We start from the raw sequence: 27,329 nt of genomic DNA, 5'->3' as shown, positions 1-27,329 counted from the left end.
ACAGTACGAATGGCGTCTTCCCTTATGAGACCCCCGTGTATCCCCCAACACATACACATAACCTGTACAATACACCACTATGAGATTTTAAAGTCGAGCTGTATTCTAACCACATCCTTCCCCTTCGTTTGGTTTTGAAAACCGCTGTTTGGGGGGGGATAGTGGTTCCCTGTTTGCTCATCCTTTCTAAAAAGAAGAAAAAACTAATCCTGACGGTGGTATAGCTGGGGTGGGGGAAAGATGGCCGGGAACAGCAACAATCTTGCCTCGGGATTTGGGGAAATAATCCAACTGAACGTCGGTGGCACACGGTAAGATGCTGATAAAAATCTGAATTTTACACGGTATATTTTTGAGGGGAGCAGTGAACAAGACTAAAATAAAGCAAGGAATCGGGATGCAAATACGAGTTCAGCACCATAGGCCTTGATGTGGGGATGTCTTGGTCTGATATTATTGTAGCCTCTGCCTTTTCCGAAACACATGCAGTCACGGGTATAATTGTTCCTTTTTTGAACGATAAAAATTATGGAAAATGTTTTTCCTCGAAACAGATTATTTAGGACGTATAGCTACTAATTTATTTTTTAGCTTCGATGCAGAGGACAATCTAAATATGTGTGCTCCTACAATCGACACAGTCCCCTAAATATTTGCTCGAGTTGCGCTCCAGGTGTGTTTATATGAATTCCTACTTGAATTTTCTGTTCTCTCACAAACTCATGAATGTTATTAAAAAGTTCACGCCACACAATACATTTTCACAAGTTGTGGTATTATTACTAACGGATCAATTAACATTCTAATAATAATACTAATACAAAAATGGTCATTTTTCTCTTTTACGATCATTTGTTAGTATGTATCGCAGTGTGTCACTATGCCACCTATGAATTTAGACTGAGTATTGTAGGTGAGATACCCACTTTTGTAATTTAATTTAGAAGAGATTTATCAATGAACAAAAAAATAGCGAATATTAGTAATTTTATGAACATTAAAAATACGTAGTTAAAATACAAATGACCGTTTTACTTTTTCCATTAAATCATTTTGCAAATATGCCAGGGTATTTTTAGAATTACAAGTTGATATTTTGAAATCACACTATCACAGTACAAACCATCAAAGGGATTATTAAATAAATGTTTGTGAATGCGTTAAGATACTGATTTGAATTCCAAACTTACACCAACATTCCAGTGGTTGTACAGACAGATGAGTTACAAAACTTTAAAAAGACTGATGAGAACATAAGAAATAAACTATGCAGTATTTAGTAGTGTAAAGAATAGAGAAATCAAATGTATTTGTTATTAATTTTTCTATGTATTCTTTTTCTATATTTTCAAATATACCTGAGCAGATGTTGCCTCATTTTGCTCAGATAACTAGAGAGCAGCTTTTGAAAGAGGTGTAATGTCGCACTGTCATGTTGTGTTCAATCAGAAATCGCAGTGAAGGACCTGTTCAGAAGATTGCCATTGTTCTAGTAGCAGACAAATGCATGTAAAGATAATTGATAATTCTTCCAATGAAAACTGTGTAGTATCCTGAAGAACAAATCTCTCAAAATGGACAACGCATGCACCTGGTTTAAGGGATTCTTTTCATTGTTTCCAAATTGATAGCTTTTGCTTTTTAATCTCTTGCCTTCTCTGTGTCGCATGTTTTACATAAAATGAATCCCAAAATTCATCACTGTTCCTGATGTCGGCAATGTTGATCTGTCAATGTCTGTTGTTTTGTTTTGGATGTCATCATTTATATGTCGGCTTCAACTGATGTGAAGTGGATCTTTCATGGTGCAAGTGTTGTCTTTCCATAAACAACATTTTGGAAGAAAAGGGATGTAAATTAGAAGCTAGACAGTGATGGTAGGCAAGACAACTGCCTCCAGTAATTGTTGAAATCTAGAGCTTTGTTTCATTTTCTGCATTGAGTTTTGATCATGAGACGCCCAGGGTACTTTATTTAGTTTTGTTCTCTTAATTACAACAGATGCTTAAGTTACCCATTAATAGTAATTTAGATACATTTGAAAGAGTTTATAGAATGCATGCAGTAGTTTTAAAGAATATTATTAAGGATGCTGTATGATTTATTGTTTGCTGTAGTACATTTTTTCTTCTGTTAATTCTGCAATAAGTTTTGCTAATACAGTATAAATCTAAGTTGTAAAATACACACTTTTCAAAACTGCTTTGACTCATTAGTTTTGCACTAGAGTGTTTCAGGAAACCAAAGGTTTAGCTCTAAGACAAGCCTTAAAAAATGGCATTTCTTGGACAGCAGTATTTATTCCTAAAGAAATGTAGTAAGCAGTTTTTGTTGTTATCAATTGAGCTAAGTGTTCGGTTCGTTATTTACCTGAAAGCATTTTAATTCCTAAACCTGTATACATCGTCTTGACACCATCTGACATTGAAAATGAAGAAATGTGGCAATAAAATTCATGTGCCTTTGTAGTCAAAACATTATTTAGCATGTGACTGTTTACTCAATTTTGACAGTAGGTGCATTCAACCAGGATCCATTGTGAGCACAGAGATATTTTTTGTAATTTCCATTTGTTTTTTTTTCTCAGAAGCGAATAGAAATTTCAATTTTGGTTATATATAATGAGGTTATATCTTTAGCTACATGTGAAATGAAGGTAGCACAGACATAAAATAGGAAAACAGGGCTTATCAAACAGGTTGTAAAGATGAGATAACGCATCTGACCATTCTGTCAGTTTTTGCATTTGTGAAATGGAATCTAACCTTACTTCTTTCCTTAAGAAAACGTACTTCAAATTAATGCAACCAAGTGTCGTTTAAGGGCATTTTAATATCCACCCTGTCAAATAGATTTCATGGTAGAAATAGATATATACCAGCAAAACAAAAGATAATATGCTTGACGATTGATGGTTGGGAGTTGTGATTGAGGAGGAGCAGTTGAGAGCACAGCGGCACAGTCACACAAGCCAATTAGTCACATGCCCCAAAAAGCAGTCTATTGCAGATGTGTAGATAGATGCTGGATACGCCCTGGGCACATCTGTAACAGAAAGAGTACGGAACATGCTTTTTGTCGCAGGGCATAGTTGAGCAAGTGCCAGCAAGCCAGGGTATCCACTATCAGCATCAACGGTGAAGACCTCAAGAAAGTGATGCAGTTTAAATACCTCGGCTCCATCATCATCAGTGACAGCGACACCCTCCCAGATGCCAGGGCCCAAGTGAACACGGCGTGGATAAAGTGGCGCCAGGTCACCAGCGTTCTCTGCGATCGCCGGATGCCAATCCGACTCAAAGCCAAAGTTTACAAGACCGTTGTCCGTCCTGTCGCCCTGTATGGATCGGAATGCTGGCCAGCAACTTCCAGGCATGAGCAGGCCCTCCATGTCATGAAAATGAGGATGATCCGGTGGTGTCTCGGCCTAACAAGATTTGACCACGTCCTCAATGACGATGTCCGTCGACGCATGGGAGTGGCACCAATAACAGAGAAGATGTGAGAAGGAAGACTGCGATGGTATGGACAATGTGATGAGAAGTGGCGAGCACACAGTGGCACGGACAGCGATGCGACTGAGCCCGCAGGGTCAACGGCTGCGAGGGCGGCCCAAGAAGCGGTGGATGGATCGGATCACTGAAGACATGCGGAAAGTGAACATCGCCCCGGAGGACACCTATGACCACGCCAAATGGAGATGGGCGTGCCGACAAGCGGACACTGCCGATGCGGGATTAACGCTAGGATGAAGAAAATAGCTGTTGGATACGCCCTGGGCACATCTGTAACAGAAAGAGTGCGGATCATGCTTTTTGTCGCAGGGCATAGTTGAGCAAGTGCCAGCAAGCCAGGGTATCCATGACCTGATGTGTGCCAGCCATCTCTTTGAAATGCTGTGTGCCAGTGATATGTGTGAGGGATGCATCACTGCCATTTAGAGAAGATTTCGCACTAAGGCACCATGGAGCTCACAGCATGTGAAATGACAGATGACTTTGATAGGCTGGTGAGCAGGAGGAGTATCTGCATAGGTCCTCATTCTCCCCATTATAGTGCAGGGGCTTTAGCAGGTAGGTGAGTTCCTGACTAGGAGGCATTTCCAAAGTAGATGAATATAAAACAAAAACATACTGGCCATTCCATTCCAGTTTCACAAAGAAAAGTGTGAGGTAAATATTTATTTCAAAATGTAGAAATATTTCAGTGTACACAGTCCTACATTCTTTATATTCCATAAAATGCCATTTGAGTAATGGCTGCTGTGATGTTCCCAGAATCTCAGCTTTTGAATATATAATCTTCTGTTTCTTTTAAGCTTAAAATAAAGTTTCCCCAGTTCTTTTCAGTGTATGGAGGACAGATTAATAAAAATCATCCTGCATTGGCCTGAGATTGTTACACTTACATTTCTCTTACTATTACATTTTCATTATTTTGTTGTATCTTTATGACTTTCAGGTTCAGCACCTCAAGACAAACTCTAATGTGGATTCCAGACTCCTTTTTCTCAAGGTAAGCTTTTTTCTACACTTGATGAACCCCTTTATTCATTTTGTTCAAAATAATAAGGAATAATGAGGGAGGAAACATTGAATGAAGCAGTAGTATTCAAAACCATCAGGGAATCTAGTAAAACCGAACCATTAGAGATGTGTTTTTCAAGGGATTCTTTCCCATTTTCATGATTTCTGAAAACCAAATCTTCTGGTTTTTTATTTATATCTCTACGAATGTAATCAGTTGTAATTACATTGTGTGTTTTCAAAGATATTCTGCATGATCACATTTTCAGAAGATACGGAAGAAAAGTATTTAGATTGTGAAATTCAGATTCCGTCTGTATGACTACAGCTGTTTAGTGGAGTAAAACAGTTTGATTACTCACAACATAATTAACAGTTGTTTGTCTGAAAAGAATGTGTTGTGGCTTAAATGCAGTTTTTCTGTATAGCTTGCTCAGTGGAAGGATCTCAACACTACGGGATGAAACTGGAGCTGTGAGTACATTTCCTGCTTAGACTCCTGTATGACAGATAAGGTCTCCTTTAATGCTTAATATTATTAATAACAGTATTTTACTAAGCAGGTACAGGTAGTCCTTGATTTACATATTCCATGTTTTTGGTTTAACCCATCTCATGAAAATGTATTGCGTCTTAATTTAGGACACATTAACATGCTTGGACATTGGCAGGACCAGGCAACTTGATTGTATGTTTAAGACAGTATAAGCTGTGCATACACAGTTGTGCACCGGAATAAATAATGTTGCTTGGATTATTCATGGATGGCTGGGCTTTCTATGTCTAATTTTTCAACAATGAAAATGGTGTTCATGGATTAAATTGATTCTGTAGAAATAAAAATACAAACACATGGATTGAGTAGCACAAGGTACTTTAAGATGCAGTACGTGGCCATAAGTCATTTCCACTTAGTATGGTTAGGGTCTTGATATTCATCAGGGTTTGGTGCAAAGAACTACCAGGATTACCCATAATATAACCATAGCCACATATGACCAAGTCCACCCCTATATTGTTGCATGATATACTACATTATTTAGTATGTTTAGTTAAAAGACATAAGTAACTCTCCCTTATATGATAGTTAAAGTACTAATTCATTGGTTTTAAGTTAATTTAAATTATATTGATAAGCTAAAAGAAAGTTTTATAAGCAACATCCTGATAAATTGAAGAAAAATAGAACAGCAATTTACAGATATGCTACTGTATATCCGTCTGCATATAGCAATAGTGAAACAATTTTGGGTTTACAGTTGGTTTTTGTTGTTCAGTTGACAAAGTATTTTTTGAAGTTGAAAAGATAATTACCTTAGGTAAGGTTGTATTTGGGCTTTGAAAGCACAAAAAATGAGCAACCATGAAAGATATTTAATATTTCCTATAACCATTTTGAGAGGTTCATAAAGTTTTCTTGATCTTACGGCAGGCTCCTTCGTCAGCTATGGAGTCCTTTGAAAATCATTGGGGAATGGGTTTTGCATAGTAAACAGTGATGAATACAGAACCCTCTGTAATGCTTTTAAATCTTTTTTTTCTTTGCAGATATTTATTGATAGGGACCCAACAGCTTTTGCACCAATTCTAAATTTTCTTCGAACCAAAGAGCTAGATCTACGGTAAGCATTAAAAACATCTCTTTTACTTCTGTTGAAAAATCTTTGATATTTCCAATGAGTACTTCTCAAGTTTTCTGTTTTATGTGAAATTGGAAATGGCTACTTGCTTTAAACTGGCAAGTAGGGCATTCTGGGAAATTTAAGAAGGCAAACCTTGAGAAGCGAGAAGTAAATTCAGAAAAAAATAAGACTGACATTATATTACAGCTGCTGAAGTTTCATGCCTGTAGTGTTTACCATTGCTCACATGCTGATAATTTTTTAAACCTTGCAAATCCACTTCACTAATTTTCAAGATGTAAGAATGTGTGCAGGTGCTGTTTGTGGCAGGTTTTTGTCCTGAAGGCTGCTGTCTGTTTGATGTGTCTTTCAACTGCTGCAGAGATGCCATTCTCTAACAAAGCTCTATGTGATGAAAATACTAGCAGCCATGATAGATAATTAACAGTATTTATCAAGTATTGTTTAGATTTGTGTAGTGCTTTTTAACCCAAAGGATCCTATATCACTACAAATGAAGGAGGGGGCAACACCATTCTTGGTGACCTTTGGCAGTCAGTATATTCCAGGAGCTGTACAGCAGATCGGATAGAGTCAGAAATTACTTCACCTATTGAATAATAGAAAAACGTAGAATCCAAAAATCAGTCATTATGATTTGAAAGTCATATGAATGCTGTTAAAGCTTTATATATCGGTTTCTTAGGAAATTAATGTAATATTTTTTGGTTCTTTTAATCTGCAGGTTATTTTTTTTTCTTGAAGAAAGAGGGTATTGATTGATGATGTTGTCTTCTTGTAAATGAACCTACCAAGTTCTCTATTATGAAAATGGAAATTATACTACTTAAGAAATAGTGGTGCATAAGTAAAGTTTTCTTCTCATTGCTTATCTAGTTTTCTTGTCTGCTCAGATGATACCTTTCTATAGTCTGTTTGTGAATATATTGTTTTTATTGGTTTAGACTCAACCTTTTAGAAATAATAGGTTGCAATTCTATTATGCAATTTACAGAATAGCCATGTTCATTGGATCCAGTGTGACTTGTAACTGTTCAGTTCATATAGACTTAATTTTAGGTGTTTTTGGAATTTGACAGGACTTTTAGTACTTAAAAAAATTGTACTATTTGCTTTTTTGACAGGGGGGTAAACATAAATGTTCTCCGACATGAAGCTGAATTTTATGGTATAACACCATTAGGTACGTGTTTGATTAAGTTGATTAAGTAGAAGTCTGTAAAATGTTTTTTAGTCTGTTTTGGTATCTAAAACATAAACTAATGCATTCAAGATCCTAAAGTGGAAAACCAAAAAATCAGTTATGGCAACTTGCAATCTGAGATCCTCCGACCAAAAAGAAGTTAAGCTGTTTAAAATAATCTTATATCAATGAGTACACTTCATTTAAACGTTTCTAGAGTGCTTGCTTTTAATGTCATTGGTACTATAACTGATTACCGATCTTCACTCCTGGTCCAGGGTGGTCACAGAGTAGTATTGGGCCTGGTTGTGCAGTTCATTTTTTAATCCTCTAATAAAATTAGTAATTTGAGAACAAATCAGTAATTAACTGAATGATGCCATTTCTACAACACTGCATTTACAGGAGCAGTTTGAGCAAGTACCTTGCTCGGGCATACAACAGCAGCATCCCTAGTGAGATTTGAACACATGACCCACCAATTGGGAGCATTCATAACCACCATTCCAAGCTACTGCTCAAATAATAAATCATTTCCTCTCAGAAAAGAACAGTGTCTTAGACATCACAATGTTTCGCTTCTGGGCTTTGTCATTACCCAGCTGTGACCAGAATACCTCAGGCAGTACACAGCGTGCAGTGAGTTGGCCTGAGTTTCCTGGCTCAGTATGTCGTGTGCTTTGCACTTGTGAACTAGCAGAATTATCAGTGTGAGCTAAGTTGCTCCTTTAAAGACCTGTGGTGCTCACAATGTTAGGTGTGTTAGAAGTAACATTCACAGGTCTTCATTCTATGCAGTACACAGCTTGCTTGAAGCAGTAAGCTTAGTTGTTAATTCCACATTTTCAAGGAAACTGCAGAATTGTAGCTAGTGAGAAGCATGGGTGAGGATCTGTTTAATTAAAAAGCGTCAGTTTATCCTACTCTTATGTCAGTCCGAAGGTTACATCTCTGTGAGGAGCTGGAGCGATCCTCTTGTGGCAGTGTCCTTTTCCATGGCTACCTCCCACCTCCTGGTAGGTTATTGTTTTTATGCAGATACAACTCCACTCTACTGCTAGAGAACTCTTGTCCCAGTATCATGCCAAAAACACCTCTCTGGCACTCGGCTGTAGTCCTGGCCAGGTCATGATTGATGTCTTCTATTTTTACTTATTGTTTTAAAAGGGATGTGCTTGATAGTAAATCTTAAGACAAACGCATTTGAAATCTTTCAGAACTGAAACTTATAGTATTTTGCACAAGTGATGCAACATACAAAGTCCCATGTGGAAACTGACATGCAACTAATGTTTTTTTTATGTTTCCATTGTCTAGCCTATTTGATTTTCAATACTAAAACACAAGCCAGTGACATATTCACTATGTGTCAATTTTATTGGCCTGGGACCATGGCATAGAGTACCTGTGATGTGAAAGCTCAACTCAACACTGGCTCTTTAATGATTAATTAATGACACTCATAATCTGTCCCCTAACTGATCTTATATGAGTGCAAACACATTTTTTTTGTATTTGATGATAAAGGAGACATTTTTGACATGAATGTGTGAATTGCATCGTTACTGGAAGAAATTTTACTGCTAAGGAATTTTAACAAAGAAAGTGTTCTTGCTAATGTTTGGAAATATAGGTATGTGTTTTCTGAGTTTTTTTTCTGCTATGCTATCAGCCATTCCCTGCCGCAAAGAGAAAATGGCCAACCCGGCACCCAATCTTCAGGAGGAGAGAGCAGGGCCCAGTGTGCTTGAAGTGGGTCTTCCACGGAGCAGCCCACAGCCCTCCATCCCAGGACCCCCCAGCACTGAGGGGCCTCAGCGACTGGGTAAGATCCGATAGGGCCGCAAAAAGTCAGAAAGCAGCTCAGCTCAGATTTGAAATTCTGTTTAATTTGTTTAATGAAAAAGGCCATTGTCGAGATCATACACACACATGCAAAAAATGTGCATATTCCTGTAATACTGTGCATTTAAGCATCATCAAAGGGTTTTTATTATCTCAGTATGGCCAATCCGTCTCTGTTGTTCCTATAAATGGGTGTTTAGAATCAGCATATAATTTGAATTAAGCTCTTGGTCTTGTGTACGGATTGGCACATATGAGACAGTGCAATGCTTTGCACACCTTAAATGATACATTTTCGGTAAAAATACAACACAATCGGTATTTGTCTCCCTGCTTATGCATAGATGAAATTCTACAACAGTATAAGAGGTTGCAAATGCAACAATTAGACAAAGTCGCAATGTAGATTAAGACAAAGACACTATTGAGGACTTAACTAATACTGGACAAATGCAAGTACAACGTTTCAAAAAGTGTAGCTGGCTGTTATTTATTATGCAGATTGTGTAATTCCTAAACCTTTTCCATTTTAAGAGGGAGCTATGTAAAATGCAATTTTTCTTGTCTAGGGTCCCCTGTAGATCCAAGGAAGGTGCTAATCGTAGCGGGTCATCATAACTGGATTGTAGCTGCATATGCGCACTTTGTCATCTGTTACAGGTATTTAACCTAAAGATATAAGATCCAAACCATTATGTCATATACAGTACATATTTTGTATTGACTACCTGTTTAAGATGGCCTTTAACAAATGATTTTGTTTAAGACTTAAGTATTTTGCTGCTGGATATTTCTCTAAGTGATGCATTGCGTGGATATTTTTATTCTCGTCCTATAACTTTTTAGTGTTTTCCTGAAAGAATAAAAATATTTCAGCCATTAGCTTTTTGTAAAACAATAATTAATACTCCACTTTGTGTTTTCCAGCAGATGGATGGAATTATATAAAATATCTCAATTAAATTTGTTTGCTTTACACTACAGAATGCTAGATACATACGTAAGAAGATACAATGTGTTTATTTCAGCTCCACCAGTAAAGTGAAAATAAAGGGTTCAGAAAAAATACTAATTTAAAAAATATCTATTTTAGAAAGATGCACTTTTATTTAGAATTTTATGTATTAGTAATTTTCAAAGAGATTGATAGTTGCATCCAGTTGAATGTTGCTACTATGTTAATTTAAGTTAATTTAATCACTCTGTGAAAGGTTCGTGTTTTTCTTTTATTTAGAAGACAAGGCTACAGGGGTAGGCAAACCTTTCAGACTGTATTATACAGACTAAAACCTTTAGTCTGGATTATATCCCCTCTAACACATTGCCCCATGTTCTGTCACAATAAATAAAAAATAAAATTGGCAATGAGCTCAACCTTTTTTCCCTTTTGTAGGGGCTTGAAAGAATAATTGCAAGTTCTCTTTCTCCCACCACCGTAGGATCAAAGAGTCGTCAGGCTGGCAGCAGATATTCTCCAGCCCTTACCTGGACTGGGCCATCGAGCGTGTGGCTCTCAATGCCAAAGTGGTAGGGGGACCACACGGGGACAAGGACAAGATGGTGGCGGCCGCATCGGAGAGCAGCATCATCTTGTGGAGCATCCAAGATGGAGGCAGTGGCAGTGAAATAGGCAAGAGTGGCTCTGGGGATGGGATCACTTCCAGTTGTGTCTGCTCAGAGTGACAGGCGTTACTTTTAAGATCACTTTATTGCCCATATACAATTCCTTGCATTAGGAATTTGCCTTTTCGCATACCCCAGCTTGCTCTCCATCGAGACACACAATTTTAATTGCAAATGCCAGCCTTTTCTAGTTTTAATCATACTCGTCTTTACGGTGACACGGACAAGTCGGCTGTTTCGTAGTCTGTGGTCCATTTTAGGCCCTCCCACAAACAGCAGAATGAAACAGTAAAACATTATTTTGTTATGAATATCTGCTGTTTTTTTTGCGTGAAAATGCATTATCTTCACGCAGCACTGCATCAGAAATATTTCTTTAAAAAGAGACCAGGAAAATCACCCCGTTTCAGTGTTAATTTAGTAAATGGATATTCTGTAGTTACAGACATGTTTTACTCACTGCAGTATTTTCTTGTAAACCATACTTTTACAAAACTATAATGCTATAACTATAACGCTTTAGGATAGAATTAAAATATTTTTTTCAAGATTTTTCTGTTTTGTTAAAATTGTATATTTCTCTTTATCTGAAATGAAATGGCTGCTTTTGAAAGGTAAACCTGCATGTATAAAATGTGTGTTTCAGACAAATTCTGTGTTTCAGAAACAGTACATGAAATATAATGTAAAAAGAGAGGACACTCATATAATGCAAATATGCATATATAATGTGTTTAATAGCTATAACGCAAACTATAAGAAGAGTGTGATAGAATAATATATTTTGTGTAAAAATTCTAATGTAGTGTGATTAGTTGTCTGACAACTAATCCAAACCAGTACAAGACCTGTATAAGTGCAGGCAGTAGATGTGCTGAATAATCATTCATATTTAACTAATTATGATTATTAATTTAACTTTATTAAGGAACTTTATCATTTATGTTGACTTAGGTTTTTCACTTAATGCAGAAAAACAAAATAGAAGACAGCCCCCTCTTTGCACTAGATAATATTCTGTATTATCTCTTAATTACTCATTTCTTTTGAGCAGTACCTGCTAATTTTACCTCGTTGGTATAACTGAGTTACTTATCTCTGTTTTATTAGTAGTTAGTAAGATTTAGTACTAAGATATACTCTCGGGTACATCTGATTTACTAAGCTCTGAATATGCTAAAGCACTATTTATTTTCTGTTAATGATAATTACACTTGTGGATCAGATAAAGGTTTTCAAAGCTTTGGATGGTGGCAGTCAGAGAAACAGTTGGATAGTTTATGGGTATTTTAGAAACATTGAGACCATCTTATCCTCTTGGGTGTTTATGGAGAAAATAATCACCCAAACTAGAAATTCGTTAACGGCTAGGCATGATTTATGATTTGAAAGTGCGCAGCTGAATTGGCATTTTGAAGTATTGGAATTCCATACATTCTGAATGTTCTGAACAAATCCTTTTATCAAATGATTAGTTTGTGAATAAGAAATTATTTTTCAATTCCATTATATTATATTGGTAATTTAAATATACTCTCATCAGCAAGTATGTGCACAGCTTAATTCAGAATTACTTTTTAAAACTTTGCCACTTAACTGGGGGCATTGAAAGGAAATATTTTTCCATGGGTGACAATGATATGAGTAGCAAAACCCAAATATGATTTCAAAACTGTAGTCTACTCATCTGCAATGTGTCATCTGAGCATGTGTTATATATTAACAACATTCTGGTGTTTATTTGCCATTACTCAGAACATCCTTAAAGGTGTTAGGCTTTGGTTCATCACTATCTCAGTAAAAAAAATGAGAAGCCTTACATGACATGTTTTGTTCCTACTCATATAATGATAGTTTCTGGTAGAGTCTTAATCCCCTTTTCTTTGTTATCTGGTGTGATCTGATGAGTGCCATTAATGGCACAACAGGATTTAAGCAAAGATTAAATTAAAGAGACAATCACTAATATCTATATAGATTTCCTGCTTCCGCCTCTACTGGAAGTCTAGGCTTAATTAGCTTTTAATCACAAAACATTGGCTGGTGTGCAGTCAAGTAATATATTCTTTGTAGTGCATTTTATTGATGTTGAAAGCATTGCTACAAATGCTCTTTGGTGTTACTATACTTTTGCATAGTTTTTTTTCCATGTCATATACTTTATTTCTAATAGTATGTAAAAGCAATTTTAATAAAAACTAACAGAGAGGGAGACTTATGCTTGGGGCATGTACATTTATGGTCTGGGAATGAAAACTTAGTGGTTTCAAAAAATGGAAAAAAAAATGTTGTAAAAGACGTTCTGGACTGCACACATGCAAAATCTGTGGAATGTCCTACCCCTGAGTATCATTCTGCTGATTGTCATTGACATTTAACACTCCTATGCCAGTGCAATTTTCAGGCAGACAACAGCAAAAGAAAGATGACATGTAAGTAAACCTGCAAAATTGATGGAAAAAACAGAAGGACTAGGTTACCTGCTTATAAATGGAATTGATCAGTACACCCTTGTCCAGCGCAGGTTTGTCCAAGGTGGATTTGATTATACAAAAAAAATTTAACATGAACATATATTTTGAATCAACTCGTATAAGTATACTGTACACAGTCCTGGATGATCCACCAGAAGCAGTATATATATATATCAAACACTCTCATAGCACCATAAACCATCCTCTTTAGGTTTGTGTGAACGGTTCAGTGAAGTTGTAATTTTTGGATTGTTTTGTACTTGAACTTTGGTTAATACCCTTACAAAGCTGTTTCGCATCAAAACAGAAGGCACCTGGAAGTGATAGTTTAGAGGAAAAAACGTATAACATTGTGACACTAGCAGAAAAAGTAAAGATTTTACATAGTTGTTGTTACACGGAGGAGGATTTTCATTCACTAACATCATGTTTGTTTGTAGTGTGTATGTTTATTATATTTTAATTTTAATATTTGTTGGTCCTTTCATTTGGGTGATAATATATGTATATAGCTATTAATAGTAAAGGCGGCTGTGTAAAGTCGACGTTTTCTTGTTACATAACCTGTTGAGTTTTTCCAGTGGAGATTTGTCTAACATGGCACTGTGGAGGAACATGAACCCCACATTAGACAAGGCTCTACCTAATCACCCTTATCATTCAGCTACATAAATGAAAATGATTTGCAAAAAAAATCACACTAAAACTGGTTAATTACACAAGCTTATGGTGTTGAGCTGAATAGCTGTATTAAGATATGCAGTATATGATACATATGCAGAACTACTGTATTTATGAAACATTTGTTCATATACAGTACCTGGCTGTTTTTTTCTCTGTTGTCTTAGTTTATTTTTGAATGATCCAACAATATAACGAAAGGCTTCTTTTCATTTCAGGGTTTGCTCTCATTACAGTGAAAACTATGTGTGTGGGAAGATTTGTGCTTTCACAAATCATTCTTCTCTGTGTAATCAGTACTGGGGGGAGCTACAATTCTCACTCTAAAACCCCAAAAAATAATCAGAGCTGGAGTGCGTTACTTTTGTACACTTACTCAGTATTTTGTCAGACATTTTTAAAAGTTTTTCTTTCTCTCCATTGCAATTCAGAACGATTTATAGTAGCACAAAACTGCATTTGTTTTTTTTTAATGTCCATCTATCAATCCATTTTGCTAACTGCTTTATCCAATACAGGATCGCAGGGAGCACATCCCAGCAAGCAATGGGGGCAAAGCAGGATATACACAGACACACATGTACACACAATAGGGCCAATTTTAACAGAAGCCAGTTAACCTACCAATATGTCTTTGGACTGTGGGAGAAAACCAGAACACCTAGATGAAACCCACACGAACATGGGGAGTGCATACAAACTCCACACAGATAGTAAGCCAGGTCTGGAACTGAACCCAGGACCCAGCAATGCGGGGCAGCAGTATTTACCACCTCACCGCCATGCCAACTTTTAAAAATATGATTTGATAATATATCTGTGTCTGTTTCATGGATGCTGTGAGACCTTAGATCTAACCCTGGTGTGTTTGTATGTGTGTTTGCATGCCTTCATACTCTAGTAGGACTGACAGTAGGTCTTGTACTTATATACGTTTATATAATATGCTCGGTGACAGCAAGACACCCAGCACCCAAAATAAAGAACAAATAAGCAAATCAACCAACCAAAAAAAATGCTATTCACCTTGTTTGAGCAGTCTTCAAAACCTGACAGCAGAACTGAAACAAAATTACATGAGCTGGCATCTCCAGTGATGGAGCTCTCCTGGCGGCTGGCCTCCTTTCAATATTACTTACCAGCAACAGCACTCCTGCTCTGCTGCTATAAGCATTATTTCTCATGGAGGGCCCCCTAAGACAAGGGCCTGTCAGTCTTCATCCACTCTCCCTCCCCCCCGATAGTCTTCAAGGCCCACTAGCCTGAGCGGGAGTGACATTTCAAATTTCTTGCGACTGGCACAGCTGTCTAGGTTGATTTCCTGCCGAATCCGTGCCTCTCTCCCGAGTAATCAGCCCTGGTTCTGTTTTTATTAGTAACTATTCGCTTATAACCTGACCATCTGAGTGTCTGAGAAAATGGGATCTGTCAGCATGAGACTGCTTCCCTGAGATTTGGCTGGAGCAGTCACTGTTGTTTGTCACCTGTGTGCCCTCTCCGTGTGCTAGTCAATGGGGAAACCAGGTCTTGATTACAGCAGAAGAGATCATATTTTGTTTGTAATATTCTGATTGTTTCTAAAGACGGAGTGCATGGGATACATTCTAACTTTTTACAGAGCCAGCCAATGAAATGACCCTGCAAAGGAGTCACTCCCCAATATGTTCTGTTGAAGCTGTAGTCTTGTGAGGAAAAATGTAACAAGGAATTGCAACAAAACCAAATTCAGGAATGCTTTACTTGAAGACCACCCCTTCACAACACAATAAAGCAGCATGTCTAAAAGCCATATAGCAAAAACTTGGACACAATTTAACACAAACATGCCAGGACCATACTGACCTGTATCTGAAGAAAGTCTTTGTCAGCTCTGAAGTCCTTAATGGTGTCTTTCATCATTTTCAGCTTACTTCTCTCTACCTGGGTTTTCTCTTAGCTTTTCAATGCTTTTCATAGAGCAATACTTTCTGACTAGTTCAGTCTTTATTGGTGTTATCTATCAATGGCTAAAGATTTTATCAGTCTACACTAATAGCTTCAATAACAAGTTCAATTAAGTGTGTGAGAGCTTGGTTAAAAGGAAAACCAGAATAAGATACAGTTTGTGTTGAAGGTTGTATTATCTGATCTTAACAGTGTTTAAATTTGGAATAATCTCAGCTTAGAATTTTATAAAAGGATGTAACTAGTGCTTTATATGGTGTGCAGGTGTGTTCAGCCTGGGAGTGCCAGTGGATTCCCTGTTCTTCATTGGAAATCAGCTAGTGGCTACAAGTCACACAGGAAAAGTAGGAGTGTGGAATGCTGTCACCCAGCACTGGCAGGTAAATTCTGTTGAAAGTAAAATTTGTGTTTTTTATTATATTGTATTTTTCTATTAGACTGTTGTGTAATCAAAGTTAGTCCTGGTTTTTACTTTTAAATCCAGTTGCTTTGTTTTCTTTTTCCTCAGCTTTCATTTCATTATTAATCTTGCAGTAGTCAAGTCACAAACTGTCACATCAGGTCTCATCAGAGTCTTCTCTGCCTAAGATTAAACAAATTCTTCCCATATAGCATAACTTACTCAAATCTAATATCGTCGTTTGAGAGGGTAAACTGCTTGTGTGGAAACTGCTTGTGTGGAAACTGCTTTTCTTCTTTTTCTTAGGTTCAAGATGTAGTACCTATTACAAGTTATGACACTGCGGGCTCCTTCCTACTTTTGGGCTGTAACAATGGATCCATCTACTACATAGGTAAACCTGCTTCTCTTTAAAAAATGTACTATGTCAGGTGAAGATGCTAATATTCACAGAAATAAAATATAATTTCTGATTTTTTTTTGAGTCATTGTCCAGCATTCTCATGAGCAAAGATACTCCACACTATAGGGTGCTAGAATTTGTGTACGTTTTTGATCAGCATCACTGTCATTTCTGTTGTCTAAATTAAACCATTTTTAGCCATAATGTTAGAAAAGATGCTGCGCTAGCCAGTAAAGGCATTCAGCTGAGCACAGGTTGAGCTCTTTATGGTCCTGACGTCATTGGCTTGAGTCTGGGTCATGTCAGTAGCTGACTGTGACTGTGATTTCCCGAGTTGAGATGCCCAATTGACTGAGGGTGGAATTAGTCGATGTCTTGGATTTTAGCTAAATTGCAATTACTGCAGCTTCCTGGGCACTGTCAGTGTGGGAAGCGTCTCTCTTCCAGTTGGTGTTTAACCTCCAGTATAGAACTGTTTCTATTAACACGTTAACAAAAAAGAGTCTGTCGCACGGGTGAGCCTGCTATTCCTCGTTCATTCCTCTGTGCGATTGCATAACTGTGAGCCAAGATGGTAAAAAAAAACAACTGGCGATTTAAAACAGAGTGCATATAACAACATAATCAGTGATTCTAAATGAAAAAAACTAAAAAATATATACTTGTCAATTTTGACATGATCATGTCAAGATGAATTACTGTTTAATCAAGCAATGTTTATGAACAAGACAGCTGTCAGAAATGTAATTTATATGAAACTTTGCGCTCTCAGCCATTTATCTTATTAGAGGATGACTGATGCAGAAAAATAAATATCCCATTGTCTATTACTTTCTATGCATTTGTCCCATAACAGACATGCAGAAATTTCCTTTACGAATGAAAGACAATGATCTTCTGGTGACAGAGCTTTATCATGATCCATCAAATGATGCCATCACTGCCTTGAGTGTTTATCTCACACCTAAAACAAGTAAGTTCACGTGAATATTGTCCCAAACACCAGAGAAGGAGAAATAATTATTTTCCGTTTGTGAATTCATGATTCCTAGTAAATATAAGGACTGTTGCTGTCACCTCACACAGGGAACTCAGGTATTCATTCCTTTGCAAATAGGAATAGGTTTTGTACGCCTGAAAGAGTCATGAGGTTTTGTGAAATGGCAAAAGACCAGTTGTAAGTTCTGGAAAGTTTCAAAGCAGCAAGTTTCAAAGCCTCTCTCTAGTTGTGTTTTCCCTGGTCTTCTTAGGCTTTTAAGCATGAAAAAGTATTTAATTTCCATAGGTGAATCCTCCTTCACAGCCTGTTTATTATGTCCTTTGTCCTGCCCACAGACATATTTGGCAATTTGGCTTATGCAGATTCGTTCGTCCCCCTTCCTGTTCTTTACACAGCCAGCAAATTCTAGAACTGTAGATGATCTGTCACTGAGAGATGCTGTGTTTTTAGGTGTGAGTGGGAACTGGATTGAGATTGCCTATGGAACCAGCTCGGGGGCAGTGCGGGTGATCGTGCAGCACCCCGAGACCGTTGGCTCTGGCCCTCAGCTCTTCCAGACCTTCACAGTCCACCGAAGCCCCGTCACAAAGATCATGCTCTCCGAGAAACACCTGGTCTCAGGTAACTGTCCGTTTGTAGGTAATGCTGGCTGCACAGCTTCTGCGGATAGGCCTCATCAACCAAAAATACTTTTTCTCCTTAAAAAGCTCCAAACATTTCTGTACCCTCCACAGTCTGCAGACATGATACATTACAATGAAGTGAAATTAACCTGTAGCGCAAAGTTTGCACTTCGCCATCACAAACATGTAATAAGAGGCTCTAGTTTTTAGCCCATTTGTAGGGCAAAAGGGTACTATAGGATGCTTTTTTAAATAGTAGAAAATTTCACACAAATGTCACATGTAAATATTCAATGACATATCAGTGATTCAATTATTTCAAAGCTTTAAAGCTTTTAAAACTCCCATGTTTCCTTTTCATTGGTAATTCCCTTGTTCCAATAACTGCTTGCGGTCTGTATGTGATCCTCCTTTGTTGCTTCTCCTGAAGTTGTTAGCTGTGCTCACCTATCTCTGCTAGTCCTCTGCTTCTGCCTTCTTCATTCTCCTTCTTTGCTTCCTTGCTCTGCCCCTGTAGTCTCATCAGAGCTCTCCTGATTTGATATATCTGGCTGCTTTGCAGCTTACAAAGTGTTTGCTCTAGCACTGAGCTGTCTGTCTGTCTCAGTCCCATTTGGACAAACTTCTGCTCGATGCTCACTGATGACACATATTTAGGGCTTCTGAATTTTGGTACTTATTTTTGTTCATATGATGCTATTTTAAAATTACTGTGAGCAAATTCAGTTTAATAATTAACACAAAAACTCAATAATTCTAAAACAAGACTGGGTCCTGTTAATTTCCAGTCTTGCTAGGACTACTGTTTCCCCTTCGTTTGTAATCGGAACTCACCTTCCTGGCGACACTGATGACTAGTTCCAAATGTCTTCCATTTCACTTTTGTAATAACCTAATTTAGCCTGCAGTATTTCTTTGCACTCCTAATTTGTTTTGTCAGTTGTATGGTTACAAATATTTCAGCATTATATATCCATGTACTTGCATGCTGTCTAAAACAAACATTTTCAGTGCTTAAGATTTTAATGTTTCAAAACGTAAAATGCAGACAGCAAATTATAAGTGTTCTGATAAAGTTCTCAGACAAAAAAACATAAAATGCTTAGAAAGGAGCAATTACAATGGAAAGTTTAATTAGAAAATAAACACTGAAAACCAGAAGTCCTACACATTACAGGTATATTGTTAATATAATTGATTGGTATGGCACTGCATGCTTTGTGTTGGACTGTAATTTTTCTTCAATGTGCAACTTATTTCATTAGATTTATTCTATATCTTGCTAACCATTGCACTTGGTAACTTCCCTATAACCGTAATGTTCCTTTTTATCTAATGCTGTTGCTGCTCTGGATACAGGTGACGCTTCAAATGAAAAATAGTCAATAACTAAAACTGCACAAATAACTACCTGATAGATGGAGCAAAGATATATACTGTATTATATATGCAGCAAAGACTGAAGGGACAGTAAATTATCACTACTACATCATCATGGCATCAAAATGCCATCCTGCACCTAAGCCAAGATCTTAAATATCCTAGTCATAAATTTTGATTTAATCAAAGGTTATAATAAAAAGGAATTTGTAAAATAATTTATGAATGTTGGGTTTTAAGGTATTTACATTATTTTACATTAGTTTGATTTATTCTTTTGATGCCTCAGTATGACGAAGGATTATGTATAAGAAAGTTTATTATATTTTTAAACATTTGGGTTCCACTAGAAAATCAAGGGAGCAGTGTTAATCAAGTTGCAGGTTTCTCAGTCAGGCTTACCTAAATGTCATCTTTAAGGTGGGAATTAAATTTTGTGCCTTTTTACTTTATTTGTGGTGTAGTGGCAGCTGTTGAAGGTGCTGAGTCAAGCTATTTATAAAGTAGGGATCTTTCAGGATGTCATTATGCACACACAAGATACTGTAATCATGGTAATCAAAGTCTAGGGGCTATGTGCAAATTATTAACCTCCTTGGACTCTAGATCATACTGGACTGTCTTTTCTGCTTCTGTAACATTTTCCCCATTCGAATCAAGTGAGTGTTCATGAGTGTTCAGTCATGTGGTCTTAAATGGTCTACCAGAAGTTTTATTTCATTTTAGTACATTAGGGAAAACCGCCATATTTTGAAGAGGAAGGCTTTAAGGCTCAATAGAGGGATTGTTTTTCTCTTCTTCAGTCTGTGCTGACAACAATCACGTGCGAACGTGGACAGTGACACGATTCCGAGGAATGATTTCCACCCAGCCGGGCTCCACTCCCCTCGCTTCGTTCAAGATCCTGTCCCTGGAAGAAACCGACAGTCATGGCAGCTACTCATCTGGCAATGACATTGGTGAGGAAAGAGAATTCATACAAGCTAAGCTGTTCTAGGGAAGGAGTGGTGGCACTGTGGCTAAGGATCTGCGCCTGTGGCTGGAAGGTTGCCAGTTCAAATCCAGCAGCCGGCAGAGGAATCCTACTCCGTTGGGCCCCTGAGCAAGGCCCTTAACCCCAACTGCTCCAGGGGCGCTGTGCAATGGGTGACCCTGCGCTCTGACCCCAAGCTTCTCTCCCTGTCTGTGTATCTGTGTCTCATGGAGAGCAAGCTGGGGTATGCAAAAAAGACTAATTTCTAATGCAAGAAATTGTATGTGGCTGATTGAGTGATCTTATCTTATCTTCTCTCCACTCTTTTTAATTTACAGCTACCAGTAGTTTTCATGCTTCTTTCTTGCTCAACTTCCTTTACTTCATTTTTTCCCCATCTCTTTATATATGTATACATTTACTTTTAGAAATACACATTCTAATGAATTTTCCCTGCATCTCATTTCATTTGTTCTTTGACCAAAACGCATTTAATTTAAAATAAAAATACTGTTTCTGTAGGCCCCTTCGGTGAGAGGGATGACCAGCAGGTTTTTATCCAGAAAGTCATCCCAATAACCAATAAGCTCTTTGTTCGCCTTTCTTCGACAGGGAAAAGGTACAGTATATTATCCACATCATTCAATTTTTTTTGTTTAGATCAGACTTAATCTGATTTTTGCTTTAATGTTGTGTGCATTTCAATGCAACATCTACACTGAAGAAAAGCGTAATGGCAGGTTTGGTTGCCTAAACTTGTTAATTTTCAATAATTTATACTGTTTTCTAACTGTGGTTTTATGCCTGAGTCTACACTGAATAATCACTTTAAGAAATAAAAATGAAATGGACCATTTGGAATGGCAATATGTTTTATGACAAATTGCCATATGTGAGTTGCTAAATCGTGTGCTTACTCAGAGCACCTTATGGTAGAGACATCGCTGATTCATGCCTGGGCTATATTGCTGGCTGTGGTCAGGATCATTCCAGGATATTTACTTCCTTTTTCACACAATTGTGATCTAAGCATGCCTGTGTCATAGGGTATGACTGGGATGTTAAATTACAGGATTTGCTATAAAGCAGCAAGTTGAAGAAACTGAATTATTTTGAACTCGCCAAACATAGGCAGTGGTCTGCCAATTGTCAGCTCCTTCTTCAATGAAAATCTTCATCTTTGTCACTGTCAGTTAATGACGCAGCATACATATTTTACTCCCTAACCTCTGGTCTATTGGGCCCAACGTGTTGCGGCTGAATTCCTGGTATGTGTGTGCTTAAGGAATTCAAGAGATCCAAGCAATGTGTTTCATTACATGACTCACATTCACCAGTCAGAGCTCAAAATAGCCAAGATGTAAAATTAGAAATATGTATTTTGTTTCACAAGCAGTGATGTATACACTATGGAATATGAGGGTATTGTCAAACTGAAACCAAGAAATTCCAAAGATGCAATAAAGCTAACAATGAGTATTCAAAAAGCCCACACAGATTTGTCAAGATGTGTGATATATATTCAATATGTAATAATATTAAAGCAAATAAAGTATAACTTAGCAATAATTATTATTATCATCATAATGATATACTAATCCTAGAGGAATATGAAAGGACAGCGATAAAGAATAATGGTAAAAAAAGTAATATGGTAATGGAATGATAGTAAAAAATATGATACTTACAAAAGATAATATAAAGGTCCAAGTTTTAAATCAAAACATAGAAGAACAAATATTTTAGAATGTATTAATATGAACAGCCTCATTGGGATCAGGGTGAATGTCATTTGCGTCACAGTCCTGTAGTGCCAGGAGGTCATTTTTGTGATGTCTTCTGCTGTAGAATCTGTGAAATCCAGGCGGTGGATGGCACCACGATCTCGTGCTTCACAGTGCGCGAGTGTGAGGGTTCCAGCAGGATGGGTTCCCGGCCGCGCCGTTACCTTTTTACTGGCCATGGAAACGGCAGCATCCAGATGTGGGACCTGACAACTGCCATGGATATGGTGAACAAGGCTGAAGACAAGGCCAAAAAAGAAGCTGGTAAGGAAGCCGAGGGGCAGCTTCCTTTCTCAAGGGTTTCTTCTGGTTTGTGTTTCCATTTAATTCTTAATAAAGCTAATTACACTTTGTCAATGAAGTACTGACTGAATTAGACCTTATTTTTTTAACGGCTTTCAGGTCTGAATCGTTCTAATGGGATTAGACATTAGCATTAACACTTTCACAAATACTGGTACAAGTCAACTCATTTAGACATTGATTCAGAAACAGGTGTTCACTTACAGCTTTAGCAGTTCCCTAAAGTAATCTGGAGCTGAGTTCCAGCAAACACAAAAGAGCAAGTGTTTTGCTTTCAAAAAGAATTGACCGTGGCCACAACTTCAGATTTCTTGAATTTTGTTCATGTTTTTAGTAAGTGCCCTGCTACTTGCCTGGTTACTCCGTTTGCCACTCCACATATTTTTGTATCATCTGGAAACTTAACTACGGCAGAATCTTAAATTCTTGGAAGACCAACAGGACTAAAGGGCATTCCTGCGCTTTATTGTTTCTTACATTAGCCTAATTATAGGTTGCACTCCTTAAGATAATGTGAAGTCTTGATTGATTGATGGTTTACATGTCACCTAGGACGTTTGCTCAGTTTTTTGCTAAGAAGTTGTTGTTCTGTGGTAGATGTGGGTGGACCGACAGAGGAGGAGTTGCTGAAGCTTCTGGATCAGTGTGACCTGAGTGCCTCTCGCTGTGCCACCCCCAACATCAGCCCTGCTACTTCTGTGGTGCAGCACAGCCGCCTCCGAGAGTCCAATTCTAGGTGAGACTGAACTCTCACACTCTGAAACCCAAGTTTCCCCTGGAAGCTCCAAACTCATTATATGAGTTTTCTCTGTATTGTTTGCAAAATACTTGCCTAATCATGTGTCTTAAAAGGAACGGCTTTCAGGATTAATAATAATAGTTATTATAAGGGTTCATTATTATTACATAAATACAAATATATAATAACAATGTCATAGTAACTAATATGTCAAATTTAGTTTCAACAAGCAGCTTTGTAATTATGCCCCGTCACTGTACTGGGGCATTAGGACCCACACAGGCTGCAGGGTGAGTGCCCCCTACTTGCCCCTTTAATACCTTTTCCAGCAGCAACATCAGTTTTTCCCAGGTGGTCTCCCATCAAGGTACTGACCAGGCTCACACCTGCTTAGCTTCAGTGGGTTGCCAGTTGTAGGGTGATATGGCTGCTGGATTAAAAGTTGCATGGGTGCCTGCTAGCTTCTTGAATCTTCTTGGGTTTTATCCCCAGATTATTTTCTGCTGGTACACAGGATTTAACATCTTATTTCGTGTTCTTTCACAGCCTGCAGCTGCACCCTCATGACACCATTCCTGAGACAGCCACCTACGGGGCAGTTCGGCCTTACAGAGAGAGCCCATTGCTGGCAAGAGCCAGGCGAACAGAGAGCTTTCACAGTTACAGAGACTTTCAGATGTTTAGTCTGGGCAAAAGCCTGCTGGAGAGGGGCAGCTATGAGTACGGCAGCCTGTCTCTGGTGCCCGCAGCGGAAGCCAGCCGCCCTCTAGCTGAGAGCAACTCCGCGGACAAGAGGAGCTCCGTCGTGGAGCTCTGGGCCGGCAGAGCTGCAGAAAGCCAGCCGGAGCCTCCCAAGGTGGTACCAGACAGCCCTGGGGACTCCAAGAAAAAGGGGACGGAGGAGGAGGTGGGAGAGACAAGGCCGGAAGTCAAGAAGAAGAGCGCATTTGAAGGAAGCTTCCTTGGGAGGAAGAGAGCTCCTCCCGTGCCGCAGCTAGCGTCCCCGCCTCCGGGAGCGGAGGGAGGGAGCGAATCCCCCGGCACTGCCTCCCCCTCCCCCACCAGGATGGCCACCTCTCCTCGTCACAAGAAGAACGACTCCTCCTGTCAGGAATACAGTTTATAGGACTGGAAACTGGTAACAAAGAGCACCTGGAACTGCATATGTGCCCATGGGTGAATCGTGTTACTTTGCTGACCTAAGAATGCATCGGCATTTGACCAAAATTTGGTCAATAGCATTATACTTTCAACCTTATAACCTTTCAAAAGATATAATAAATAAAAATCGAATGCTGCTTTCATAAAAACAGTTCTTACATGTTCCAGGAAAGTGGCTTGGGCAGAGGAATTTTATTATATATGTATTATATTAATCCACGGTTGAAGAATGAGAACTGTGCTTTGAAGAGCTAGTTTTATTGTCCTATCAGTAGCTAAAGAGTATATTATACATATATACTTACATACTGTTTGTATGTATCGATTATACATATGGAGACACCCAAATGAAAAAAAAAAACTGTAGGGAGTTTTCTCTGGGATCATGAATTCATGGTGAAAGGGATTCATGCGTGGTGGTGCACCAGGCCAAGACACAGCCGTGATATCCCTGCTCATGGGGTGAGAATTTATGCCACCTTGATGGTTATAGCTGGTGGTAAGGATTCAGCAAAAAATCTGCATGCGTATTCTGAAGGCCGTATATCCAAATTTGTAGTCATGCCCAAACTTAGCTTACTCATGCAGTGCAAGGACAGAAAGAAATGAGGGAATCATAATTTTTTTTGTCAAGACCTGACCAGCTGCTGTAAATAATCCTCACTGAGCATGTATGAGCTGTCCTTGATTGATTCCCACATAAAACTTATTCATTACAAACTTGGGTGTCTGAGTACTTACAGTACGTCTAGACTCTGTATGTGCAGAATGACTTAAATTCAATCTCTCTGCCAAGGTTTATGCATGATGTAAAGTCTGTTTCTAACTCTTGAGTTGTAATTTCTTATATGTGAACACCTTGTTCATAATCACTAAAAGCTTTAAAATGACACTAAATATTACAACCCATATATTTTAGCATTGAAGAAAAGGGACATTGAAGGATGATGCTATACAACAGTTAAGGAACAAAAGGCTGCAAAGGGTCCCATGGACTTTGTTACTCACTGGAAGTGTGAAACCTAAAAAACATAACAGCACAAAAAAAAGCACACCTCATTGTACCTCAGCTAAGGATTCTAATTGGGGATGCTTACTGTCAACATCTCATTCTTGGGTGCTAATTAGACTAGCCAAAGCTAGACAACAGCTTTTATGAGACTCCGTTTGCAGAAGTAAAAAGATAAAAAATGTTCACTATGGCTGAAAATGTTTATAGGTCTTTTTATTAAGTTTAATAAATTAACTTTATGAATTATTAATTATTAAGAGCCTAGTTTTGATTTTTTCATTTTTTCACCCCAAGGGGTACAGTGGGTTGTTTGCTGTAGCCATGGACATTGTTACTGACAGGATAGCCTATAAATATCAAAATTATTTTATTAAAGCACATCTCGTTGTAATTGAACCAAGGGTTCAAATTGGGAAAATGTACTTTCAGCATCTCATTCTTTGGTGCTAACACAACTAGCTAAAGCTAGACAACATGACTAAGCACAAGATTGGAAGGGATGGAGTTTATGTTTCTGTGTATCTTTTCTTGTACTTATCTAGTTGTGCCTTTTGAATCGGACATTAAAAATTAATTAAACCAAAGCAAGTTATTTATATTCTTGAAGATATCCTGCCTAATCTTGTGGAAATACATTCTGTAACTTGTGTTTTTATTTGACATACCACCTACCCTGTGATCTAACAATGCGCTGACAGCTTTGAGGTGAGATTTGTGCAAGTTTGGTGTCATTTGGTTACATTAAGGTGGGTAATTGAACTGCTAAGGATAGCTGAGCTATATATGCTGGTTTTTAATGTATTGTCACATATAACCAATTTTACGAAAATGGTTGTAGATGCCTTTCAGATATCTATTGAAACTAAAGTTGGAAATATAACACTGTATTGTATATTCATTAACTTTTGCTCCGTGTGGAGTTCTAGGTTCCAGTATATGGTTTTACCAGAAATGATTTTGATGAAGAAATATATTGTCTAGCAAAGAACTAGACAAAAGTGCTTCTTGGGTTAAAAGCAAGTCCCCTGTTACATGAAGATTTTTTAAGGTAAAGTTGAATTTTGTTGACTGTAGGTTAAAGCTTTGCTGACTGTTGTTGGAACTGTGTGATGTCAGTAGGAGGTACTGGATTGTCTGAAGCTTTCTTCTGACAATATCTGCCATTTTGCACTGTGCTATGTTTACAAGTGAAGTCCAGGAGACAGTAACAATCATATACAATGCACTGCTTATAAACATTTGTACAAGTTGCTTTTTTTACAATGCATAAAATGCTAATGTTGGACTTGCATTATCTTACTAATGAAAAAAAATATTAACAGTGTTTTAGGAAGGGTAATGTTTTTCTGCATCGTTTTGTAATGGCTGTGGAAAAAAATCCCTGTTTTGTGCTGTTATATAATTATACAGTATGTGACCAGACAACCAGACATTGTCAGTATGATTTTGACTGTAACAAAGTAGTTCTTCCAAATTTACTGATTTTATATATGCAGGCTCCAGATGCAGTAATAATAAAGATAACAGTGTTGGCTATAAATAGAGCTGTTTTGGATCTTGTCATTAAAGTTAATAAATTAAATTTATGAATTAATCCCAAAGAGCTTAGTTTCCACATTTCTTATCAAGCTC

The 27,329-nt window shown here is 37.8% G+C and overlaps 1 protein-coding gene across 2 annotated transcripts; it reads left to right on the top strand.

The window, feature by feature from the left end:
* On the top strand, nucleotides 1–27,291 carry kctd3 (potassium channel tetramerization domain containing 3). 2 transcript variants are annotated; one of them, XM_088908696.1, is made up of 18 exons: nucleotides 1–311; nucleotides 4,462–4,515; nucleotides 4,955–5,000; nucleotides 6,075–6,148; nucleotides 7,294–7,352; nucleotides 8,288–8,368; nucleotides 9,025–9,177; nucleotides 9,767–9,857; nucleotides 10,637–10,827; nucleotides 16,184–16,299; nucleotides 16,626–16,713; nucleotides 17,579–17,695; nucleotides 18,173–18,343; nucleotides 20,529–20,684; nucleotides 21,221–21,317; nucleotides 22,547–22,746; nucleotides 23,383–23,521; nucleotides 24,071–27,291. In XM_088908696.1, the coding sequence occupies exons 1-18, from the start codon at nucleotides 241–243 to the stop codon at nucleotides 24,648–24,650; spliced, it is 2,484 nt and encodes an 827-aa protein (XP_088764822.1). In that variant the 5' UTR covers nucleotides 1–240; the 3' UTR covers nucleotides 24,651–27,291. The 2 variants fall into 2 exon arrangements, with proteins under 2 accessions (XP_088764822.1, XP_088764821.1); XM_088908695.1 differs by having other exon boundaries at nucleotides 22,547–22,791; nucleotides 24,071–25,135.
* Nucleotides 27,292–27,329: the final 38 nt, after the last annotated feature.

Source organism: Atractosteus spatula, chromosome 2, assembly GCF_055471065.1.
Source record: "Atractosteus spatula isolate fAtrSpa1 chromosome 2, fAtrSpa1.hap1, whole genome shotgun sequence".
Lineage (NCBI taxonomy): Eukaryota > Metazoa > Chordata > Actinopteri > Semionotiformes > Lepisosteidae > Atractosteus > Atractosteus spatula.
The sequence above is the reverse complement of the archived record's forward strand: the minus strand, read 5'-3'. Positions and strand labels throughout refer to the sequence as shown.